This window comes from Biomphalaria glabrata, chromosome 6 (genome assembly GCF_947242115.1).
Source record: "Biomphalaria glabrata chromosome 6, xgBioGlab47.1, whole genome shotgun sequence".
Taxonomy (NCBI): domain Eukaryota; kingdom Metazoa; phylum Mollusca; class Gastropoda; family Planorbidae; genus Biomphalaria; species Biomphalaria glabrata.
Genome location: NC_074716.1, coordinates 40,389,160 through 40,400,693, shown reverse-complemented (window position 1 = coordinate 40,400,693; position 11,534 = coordinate 40,389,160). Strand labels below are relative to the sequence as shown.

The 11,534-nt window shown below is 35.5% G+C and overlaps 1 protein-coding gene across 2 annotated transcripts; it reads right to left on the bottom strand.

The window, feature by feature from the left end:
* Positions 1-2,751: 2,751 nt before the first annotated feature.
* On the bottom strand, positions 2,752-10,430 carry LOC106056444 (uncharacterized). 2 transcript variants are annotated; one of them, XM_056032380.1, is made up of 3 exons: positions 7,907-8,344; positions 3,616-3,670; positions 2,752-3,142 (listed from the first exon to the last, which is right to left on the bottom strand). In XM_056032380.1, the coding sequence occupies exons 1-3, from the start codon at positions 8,200-8,202 to the stop codon at positions 3,029-3,031; spliced, it is 465 nt and encodes a 154-aa protein (XP_055888355.1). In that variant the 5' UTR covers positions 8,203-8,344; the 3' UTR covers positions 2,752-3,028. The 2 variants fall into 2 exon arrangements, 1 of the variants encoding a protein (XP_055888355.1); XR_008778417.1 differs by lacking the exon at positions 3,616-3,670 and having other exon boundaries at positions 7,907-10,430.
* Between the last annotated feature and the right edge of the window lie 1,104 nt (positions 10,431-11,534).

Here is an 11,534-nt window from a genome sequence, read left to right as displayed (position 1 = left end):
ATATAAGCTTTGTTTTTTAAATTTATTATATTATTATTATATATATATATATATATATATATATATATATATATATATATATATCTTATATATATATATATCGATTGTATTTCCAGCATAACTTCCCTTTATGAGGGGAAGGTAATTATGAACGACTTTATGGCCCGTAATACATTTCCAAAATACAAACTCGGGACTATCTCAGAAACACCAAAGTCTTTTATAATGATAGAGACATTTCCCCTTTCAGTCCTTGCGATTAACTAGGCAGATGGTGTGAAAGCCATCTGATTCTGTGGCCAATGATTAACAAGGGTGTCATGCGGTCAGCACAACGACCAACCACCTACACTTTCCCCCAACAAATGTCAGGTACCCATTAAAGCTAGATGGACTCATAGGCATCCAAAGATCCCGAAATTTAAAAAATCTCAATCTTCACTAGGATTGGAAGCTGGGACATCTAGTTTGGAAGCCAAGCGCTTTATCGCTCAGCCTCCTCGAAATGTAAATAATTCAAACGATGGGTTGATGATGTTTCTGTTTTTTTTCTTTGTCAAATGTGACAGTACATACTGTGCCGCCTTAGAGAGTTAAAAAAGATTATTTTCAGGAACGTAGTGTGCATCGTCTTCTAGGTTTAGATCTAAAGGCATATCATTAGAATATTACAAAGTGTTGCACATTTATACATTCACTTAGCCAGGAGTTTTTTTTCCGGGGGATAGGAGACAATTTGGAAATATGGCGGTGTAAAATCTTTTTTTCATCTTTTCAATATACCAACATTCATTAGTTATTGAGAGCAAAATAATCACTCGATATGCTATATAAAAGAGGTATTGTCTTTAAACAAAATAATTTATATATTTTTCTTGTTATGAGTCAACTTCGATCTGCATTCTTTGTTGAAGTATTATGATTTTTTACATCAGTGTTATTATGAAAAAACTAGATATTGAAATTATTCTGTGAAAAATATTATGTCTATAAATGTTTTAATTGTAAAAAAATTCTTTGATTTTATTTATGTCAATGCATGAAAAATGTGGATTTTGATACCTGTGTAAGTTTCACATTTATATTTAAAAAATACACAAATAGTTTTTAAAAAGTTAAGTTTAGGAATTTCTTTATTTTCTTTTGCATAAATAATATTTGTGGGCTCTGATGTCTTATCTTCTTATCTTATATAGTACAGACATTGCTTAAAAAAAGAAGATGGTTACTTCCTACGCGTCATTCATCTAGTCGTGCATGTTAACCAATGACTTAAATTCTGCCAAGTCACTGGTTTTCCTGGCTGGCTCTAATAGCACTAGGGAAGAACGTTAATTTTTCAAGCATGTCTTAATTCATATATCACCATTGACTGTGGAAACTTGTGTTATATATTTTATTTCAAACAATATAGAACAGCCTTAACAGTATCGCAGGCGAGGCAAAGACATTTAAAGTTCAACTGCTCAACACCCAGCAAGCAAGTAGCAATACTACAGGCTGAGGCATAAAAATCTCCCACATTTGGTGTGGGCACCGTATTGGGCTGTAGTGGCAGTACAGAGACAGGGCATTTTTTCAGTCGGTAGGCTAGGCCCTACCATTTAATTAATAGAATAATTTGTATTTCTTTTTCACGTCAGGATCGTGTCCATAGTGACTTTGTTGAAGCATGAAATGAAAACAACATATCTGCATTAGATCTGCAATGTCGGGGCTCTGTCGAAATGCATCTGCACCAGACTGGAAAAAGATTCTTTAAAATCCATTTAAAACAATGATTGAAACAAAATATTGTGATTTACTTTTCAGATATATAAGCATCTTTGTTGGTTTTTTTTGTGGATAGTTGTGTTCTTTTACCAGATTAATTCAAAATGTGGGATATCCTTAGAGAACATTCTTTACATACAACACTACACCAAAATTTACAACTACATAAACACAACCAAACAAAATACTCAGAAAGTGTCATGGAGTGTGTGAGCGCGCGTGTGTGTGTGTGTGTGTTTCCAAGGTGATGAAGAACGGAATCATTAATTATGAATCTTGTATAATAATGCAAGATAAGCGTCTCTGTCATAATCTATGTTACGAACGAGAGACGGCTCCATTTTGCCAGGATTGATTGATTTTGCTGAAAATACCATTTTATATTATTACTTAAGTCTACTATATTATTTATTTCCTTTCATCTCAGGTTGAATTTGTCTATGCTGTAAAAAAAAGTTATATTTTGTTTAGTAAACAAAGAAGTTTATTCCAGCTATTTCAAGTTCTATTGTTTCAAATAGTACACGCCTACATCTTTTTTTTTTTTTTAATTACTAGCAATCTAGGGTTATAGGTCAACGAGCGTCAACAACAGAAATACACAAAGATAAAGGCGCATTTCTTATTCCTTGTGCTAGGACTAATTTTAGCAAGTGCTCCATCTTCCCGTGTGCCTTTAGAAATTGGAAATGGGTTGCCTTAATCAGCCAGAAAAATAAAACATTGACCTAGGAGAGTTTAAGCCTCTTAAAACATGAATGACTAGATAAACACATGGATATGATAATCAGTAGGGCAGAAGTGATGTGATTACACTTTTCGGCGACCAACTGACGACCAATTGGCGACCAACTGATGACCAACTGATGACCAACTGACGACCAGCTGACGCTTGAGTAGCACAACGAAAACAAAGGATTTCAAGACCTACATTTCATGAAGACCACAAACATTGAATACAAACATTTGTATCGTTGCTAAATTGACTTTTACTCTTTATTTAACATATGCAAATGAATATCAATAGGAAAATCAAGTGAAAATATTATATTCATGAATGCATTATATTAAAAAAGGATTTGTAATTTATACAACCCTTCATCATATGTGAGTCATTTCTTTGTATCTCCATCTCCCAGATATTAATTGGAAGATATGAAATGTAGTATACGGATGTTACGACCGGTCTGTGCATCGAGAAACGTCGATATATATCTATACAAAAATTAATACAGAGTTGCTGTGAGTCCATACGTCAACGTCGTGAGAACACCTTCGGTAGGCTTTCGCACAGTCGTTCACATAGGTCAAGGTGATCTACGTCATCATTTCTGGGCTTGACATGTGACTTCAAGAAATTGAAGACCAGCTGAAAAAATAATTTAGAAAAAAAAAAGATAAATTTAGTTACCTTTGACACATTTTACACACTTATTTGGGGGGGGGGGGGGTGAAGGGAAGCCTTGCTAATGTATTTAGTTACAACCGCTGTCCTCAAGGGTGACACAAGTTCAGGAAGGCTTTTTTAAAAAAAGGTGCTCATTTTGGATGAATTGAGAAATAGTTTGCATCTCTCATTCAATTTTAGTACGCTCCAACACTTCACTAATATTTCTAATTTGGCACCAAACGTAGTTCTCTCTCAACATGTGTCCTGAGAAGAGTTTGAATTCGTTTTCAACGTCCTACAGGCCTCGGTGTCCTGAGAAGAGTTTGAATTCATTAACCGTTTTCAACGTCCTACAGGCCTACACCTAGAGTAAGTTTCGTTTTTTTTTTAACACTACCATGTTAGGTACGCATTACCGGACTTCACATACACTAATAGCATGTATGCTTTACCTGCGATGTGTTTGTATGAAGTTCTGCAGTTTCTTCAGTTACAGACGAACTCGACCTGCAGATGTCTCGAATATCATTTATATCAGCATGGGTCCATGGCTACATCTTTAGGAGAATATATCAATTCAGGCCGTTACATTTCATTGTAACAGATCTTATCTTGTCTAATGGATTACACTGTAACAGATCTTATCTTGTCTAATGGATTACATTGTAACAAATCTTATCTTGTTTAATGGATTACATTGTAACAAATCTTATCTTGTCTAATGGATTACATTGTAACAGATCTTATCTTGTCTAATGGATTACATTGTAACAGATCTTATCTTGTCTAATGGAGACATTGTAACAGATCTTATCTTGTCTAATGGATTACATTGTAACAAATCTTATCTTGTTTAATGGATTACATTGTAACAAATCTTATCTTGTCTAATGGATTACATTGTAACAAATCTTATCTTGTTTAATGGATTACATTGTAACAAATCTTATCTTGTCTAATGGATTACATTGTAACAAATCTTATCTTGTCTAATGGATTACATTGTAACAGATCTTATCTTGTCTAATGGATTACATTGTAACAGATCTTATCTTGTCTAATGGATTACATTGTAACAGATCTTATCTTGTCTAATGGATTACATTGTAACAAATCTTATCTTGTTTAATGGATTACATTGTAACAAATCTTATCTTGTCTAATGGATTACATTGTAACAGATCTTATCTTGTCTAATGGATTACATTGTAACAGATCTTATCTTGTCTAATGGATTACATTGTAACAGATCTTATCTTGTCTAATGGATTACATTGTAACAAATCTTATCTTGTTTAATGGATTACATTGTAACAAATCTTATCTTGTCTAATGGATTACATTGTAACAAATCTTATCTTGTCTAATGGATTACATTGTAACAGATCTTATCTTGTCTAATGGATTACATTGTAACAGATCTTATCTTGTCTAATGGATTACATTGTAACAGATCTTATCTTGTCTAATGGATTACATTGTAACAAATCTTATCTTGTTTAATGGATTACATTGTAACAAATCTTATCTTGTCTAATGGATTACATTGTAACAGATCTTATCTTGTCTAATGGATTACATTGTAACAGATCTTATCTTGTCTAATGGATTACATTGTAACAGATCTTATCTTGTCTAATGGACTACAGACGTTGCATAAAAAGATAATTACGTTCTACGCATTTCATGTGTCAATCTAGTCATGCATGGTCATCAGTGACTCTGCTAAGTTGTTTAGTTTTGGCTGGTTTTCAATTCTTTAATGGCTCTTGGGCAAGAAAGAGTACTTATACAAATTTAACCTAGCATAGGGAATAAGAAATGTGCCTATATCTTTTCTGTCTTTTTGAGCATTTGTATTAGGTTTAGGTTATTCTATTAGTAAATTTATGGTTCAGTGATTTATGTATTACAGCTACTCTACTTTCAGGCCTGAAGTGTCTCTATATTTAGTGATTTTACTTATAGTGTTATGCTAATCAAATGTCAATATTCGTTTGTTAAATATCTCACTGCTCTATTTGTTCTAATTTCTTGAGTTGAAATGTCCCAAACGGAAGATGCATATTCTAAAATTACCCTAATGTTAAACAGCATTTTAGTTCTATGTTCCTATTCTTTTGTAAAAAAAAATATTTTAATATACTGTTATGACTTTGCCATGCGCACCACCATCCAGGCTAGTGCAGAGATGCGCACTTCTAGTAACCAAACTAGAACAGGATGTTGACATGAAGGACTAACGATTTCCGCCCAAGTTGAGAGCCAATATGGAGAGATTGTGCCTAAGAAAGATGATGTTTTATGAACTTGTGATGTCTTGTAAATAAAGATATATGTGCCTCGTTGAGTTGCCTCACTTAAGTTATTACAATTGGTCTCAGAAGTGTGATTATAGGCAACTTAACGAGAGGAGGTAGGCTTTGATTACAATGACATATTTGAAGCTATTACATCAGCTCTCAATTAAAGAGCTACGACAAGAGCTTCGGGACCGAGGTTTAAAACCCGTCGGTAGCAGGGAAACGCTCACGGATCGTCTGCGGCATGCCCTGATCGATGAAGTAGAAGATCCGGAGACCTACACATTTGAAATTGAACTTGGGATTGTTGAGTTCTTTGGCAGGATACAGGAAGAAATTGATGCAATGCGTGCACAAATCAATAGGATGGGGAGTAAAGTAGATGCAAGTAGAAGGCCGAATAGACCAAAGTGATAAAATTGAGTCGCAAGCAAAAGGAGGAATAAACTCGTTAGGGAAGGAGCAGTTGCCTGGTCAGGACTGTGGCTGAACAGTGGTGATGGAGGCGCTGGGGATTGGAGCGCTGTCTGTGACTGTGTTGTGGGCAAGTCTGACGGGGATGACTTTCAGGGCGAGAAACGTGACAACGATTGCTGCGACGATTTCAATTGGATGTGTCGATTCGAAAGGAAAGAGATAAATGAAGAAACAATAGAAGTCTGTTATGTGCCTGATACTTTTGTTCCTGATATACCTGCAACGAGCCGGAAATATCAAGACAATATTGGGTCTGCGTCCAAGCTGGCTGCTATGGACATTAAAGACCTTTGTTTATCTGTCAATACCTTTGAAGAGAACTCAAACCATGAAAGCCTCAAGACCGTTTCTGATTCCTTGCCTTGGATGTCGTCGTGTGAAATTGCAAATACGGGCCCCAACAATGGCCGAGACAGAAACAATGAATTTGACTTTGGCAGCGGCATAAGAGAGAACTCGATGCTTGGCAACTGCATCCATGCGATTGACTTGAATTGTATATGCGGCGTCCTGCGGGGACAGTGCCTATGCCAAGAAACCCAGCCAACGGTGATCACCACAACATCCATTTGTGTTACGTGGCTGGCAACCCTGACCTCCACTAACTCTCCATGTGTCAGCTGGCTGGCATCAGCGACTATCGTCATGAGGTCGAAGCAGCGACCACGATATCGCCCCAAGCGTAGACTGGCCAACTGGAAGAAGAGGAAGCGACGACCACGGGAAACTGTGCAGATGGCTTTGTGGGCAACAGACACCCTAACGTCTGTTGTTCCCACCGATCGACCTCCATCTGAACTGTCAAAGCTCCACTGCAGTGTTTCTTTTCGGGACGAAAAGTGCTAAGACGGGGGCAATGTTATGACTTTGCCATGCGCACCACCATCCAGGCTAGTGCAGAGATGCGCACTTCTAGTAACCAAACTAGAACAGGATGTTGACATGAAGAGACTAACGATTTCCGCCCAAGTAGAGAGCCAATATGGAGAGATTGTGCCTAAGAAAGATGATGTTTTATGAACTTGTGATGTCTTGTAAATAAAGATATATGTGCTTCGTTCAGTTGCCTCACTTAAGTTATTACAATACTCTAATGCATAGACTTATATATTATATCTAGACTGGAAACCGGAAATAAATTATTATCCGCGATTGATCGATTCACAGACCTATATATATATATATATATATATATATATATATATTTTTATGTACGTAAACTTTTATTTCAGGCTCTAAGGGGAGTTGCCCCTATCAATCTTTTCTGTCTTAGAAAAGTAATGATCTTTAGTTTTTAAAGTTTAGAAATATAGCAAATTCATTTCTCGGATATTCACGCAAATATACGAAACAAAGCCATTTCCTGTTAGTTTCCATTTAGATAATGTTTCAAAAATTCTAGATGGAAATAATTCATGTTGATTTGAATCATCTTATGTACATATAAATAGATTGATTATCTAGATCTTTTTAGATTATGTATCTAAAAATTGCAAAATAATAATTATGAGACGAGAGTACTATTATATGCTCAATTACTAGATCTAGATCTAAAAATTAAATTATATGTTACATAGGTTAGGGTTGAAAAAAAAAACAACTTTACTTCTTTTAACTACTTTACAAAACAACGCCTTGATCCAACTTGCTAACAAATTTTCAGGACATTTATTGTAGTGTTAAAAAATCTCCACGTCCAGTCTAGATATAGTGTATATATAAGTGCATCAACATGTAGATTTCAAGAGAACTTCTCATTTATTATTTAACTTAGGGACATTAAGTAGTCGAACAAAAAAATCGCTATACATTTGTTATCTTCCCATATAATTTATTTCTTGGTAAATTGACATTAATTGATAAATAGTTAATATTTTATTTTATTGTACCCTAATTCTTTTTTTCTTTTACCAGGCAGACGTTCATTAGCTCGCACATTTCGTATGCCAGGTTTTTGACTTACCCAAATTGTAAATTCAGCAACCATGCCGCGACGAAAAATAACACCAAAAGTGTGATCCTCCAGTCGATGATTACCATCTGGATGAAGCTTACCAGGACCCGGACCAGGCAGATGGCAGTCTGGGTGATGACCTGAACGGCTGCTGTCGTTGTGTGGAAGACAATCGGCGCCACAAAAGTGATTATAAATAAGAGGCATTGTGATGTTACCGACAGGAACCAGGTTATAATTGTGAATACTATAAAAAATAGAAATTTTAATAGAGCAAAAATCACTTGGTCTATCACAAGAGACATCTTTTCAATGTTTAGACTTTTAGCGAACAGAAGACAGTTAATGTTCGATGTTTAACTGTAGACACTATGTACCCTATGTGATATAGAATTCCTGTTTTAAGAGCTGATTTTCCCTTACGTAATATATATGGGAATTACCGATGTACTAAATATAGAAAGCGACCTCGTTTATCAGTGTGGAATTTGATATTTGTTATCAAGAATCTTCAGTGCTGGCCACGAATGAATGGGCGCAACCTATGAGGTCCGCCATTAAATTTTAAACCGATCTTTAGAAAATTAGATCGATATTTTAAAATATCTTTCGTATTGATTGAAATTGTATATTGTTACTTGAGTCTACTACATTTATTTCATTTCATCTCACGTTGAATTTGTTTGTTATGTAATGAAAATTCATCATCCTGTTCAGGGATGGCAATTTGTCTTCAGAAAGATCTGTAATGGCCTCCATGTCATCGCAACTCTTGGTATTCGTAGTTTTTTGTGTCGGAGAACATGTCCCGCACACCTCATGCCACGCTCTATCACAACGTCACAAAGTGTTCGGCAAAGGATTTCCTTGTTTAAGACTGACTCCCAAAATCCAGACCGCATTATTACAGCTCGACTCCAAGCAAACTATTTATCATGTCTATCGAAATAAAAATCTCAAAAGGGAAATAGAACGAAGCATTGTCAAACGTTCGGTCTTCTCATAGCGACGCCTCTGACCTCACTCAAATAAACTTTTGTTTTTATCAATGCTCCAACAGCAGAACATGGCATAAAACAGGAGATGAAGTTCAAGGCCGGACAATGACGTGGATGCTATGCATACACACTTGATGAGAAGGGTATTCCCCTAACTCAGGCCTGAGCTGGTACGTTGAGAAACTGCCACGTGAATCTAACCCCCCCCCCACCCATCAGTGAAGCGACCAAGGAAATGCTTGACTTTGAGTCACTAGAGGATCCATAACTTTTTTTTTTGGGGGGGAGGGAGGCGAATTTTCCAAACCCTAACACACACACACACACATCTACAATATAAGTATAAAGTAAGGCGTATGTATGTATGTATGTATTGTAATGACCATGTTCTTTAGTGACTCTATGGTTGCGCACCAGCGCACCAGGATGTACTAAATGAACGGGGAGAGAAGAAGAGGAAGTGCGAGGAGATTGGAACGGTTCTTGTTTTGGGTGATCTATGTTGATTAAACTTTGTATTGTCTTGTTCCCATACCTCGTTGAGTTGCCTCCATTAAATGTTGTAACAGTATGTATGTATGTATGTATGTATGTATGTATGTATGTATGTATGTATGTATGTATGTATGTATGTATGTATGTATGTATGTATGTATGTATGTATGTGACGAATAGAAATCAAAACCGCTTGACCAATCTTGATAAAACTTGGCAGGAATATTCCTTAGGTACTAACTTAGACCGTAGTGTATGTATTGTAGCCCTAAAACAAACTTAAGACCCTCAAAAAAAATAAAGTTGTCCGACTCTATTAAAGCTATAATATTTATGGATCTAGGCCATGTTTACAATGTTGACTTGAGAAAAGATCGAAAGGATTTAGATCTAGAGCTAATTTTAAGAAATACACTTTGCTCAGATAGTTTTTTACTTTGACACATGAAAATACAAAAGAAGTTCCATTGATTTCATTATATAATAAAATTAACCTTCAGATGTGTGTTTCAAAACCATTTTTTACATAAATTAGTTCCTTATATCTGTGACTACAGATTTCCTGACGAATATTCTTTTATTAGACAATACCGTAATGTTACATATCTTTCCATCCCTAGATCTAAAACTCTAATTCAACTCTAAGATGATATAACTTCTCTTCGCACAGATAGTTTTATACTTTAACACATGAACATACTAATTATAGTCCATTCATTTCATATTTTGATCAAATTAACATTCAAATTTGGTTTTCTAAAGCATTTTTTATACATTCGTTTACGAAAGCTGCGAAGCCGAGTTGAGATAGGTTTATATTCATTCATGAATCACTTACTAAACATTATTTCGTTTAATTGTTTACTTTATAATCCCATTCATTTAACAAAGCTATCGCTCTTTTCGTTTTTAATAGATATGTATGCATCGACTTCGGGTAAACCCATTTTCGCAAAACTAATTTTATTTTCGTAGCGAAAGAAAAAAAACTTGAAAGGATCATTAACTAAGTTTAACATACATCTAAATCCAATCCACTAGATTAGTAAACACAAATTTAGACACGCAGGCCGAGGGTAATGTTAGGCTAATAATAATAATTTTAGGTTTGCGCGCTGGATTGACGTTCGGATTTGTCGACGGTCGAGGGTTCAAACCCGGCCTCTCGCATCCCCCGTCGTCCTGCGCGAGGTTTGGACTAGGAAGTAAACTTCAACTCTGAAGGAACATCCGAATTATGTAAAACAAAACAATATATATATTAAATAAGTGGCGTCAGTAGGGTCTGTGTGACCCAGTGCAGTTAGTTCATGGTGTCACACACCCCCAACAAATTTGCCCCTAAAAGTCCGAATAAAAACTATCAGTTTATTCTTTTTATTGAACATTCAGAACGCAAGCTGATGACCTACATTCATTGATTGTTACACAATTCTAAAAATGAGTTTAGATTCTATTTAAAAAGTTTGCATATACCGTTATATGTGTCATTTTATCAACAGTTTTTAAACATGCGTAACAATAATTATTAAAAATAGAAACAGAGTTAACATCAACTGAAAAACGAAACAATTTACAAGTTACGGAAACTTTTTTGTATTATATTATTCTAGCTTTTATGTAAACATTAATGTTGAAATATTCTACGCTCCCTTAGTAAGTCATTGGTTTTGGGTCGTGTTGAAAACTGACTTATTGGGGTCCCAAAGGCACGCATACCAAGTGTTTCTCTGCATTTCTGTGTTACAAAAACTCATTCTCCATGGGTCTACAATGCACTATTTCTCTTAGTAATAATATTACAGGTCAATTAAAACAAAATAGTTAAGAAGAGTTTGGAGGCACCGATTCTAAAGTGTGAGAACCATTCAAGGCAAGTTTGTGGTGTTTCTCTAGCTTTCACTGCTTGCGCCGCCGGTAGAAAAAAAATGTAGATCAAGCCCCCATTAGCCAAATGTGGCCGTGAAGCTGCGCCGAAGGCTCCCAGATTGGGTTCCAGGATGGTTTTAAAAATGTAATAAAAAAGAAAGTAAACTTTTAAAAAGTGAACCATTAGATTTTTAAAATTATCTAAGGAAGTAGACTTTTGAAAAAGTTACACTAAGGCATCTAGTTAGTGGTATCTAGTTAGTGGTATCTAGTTA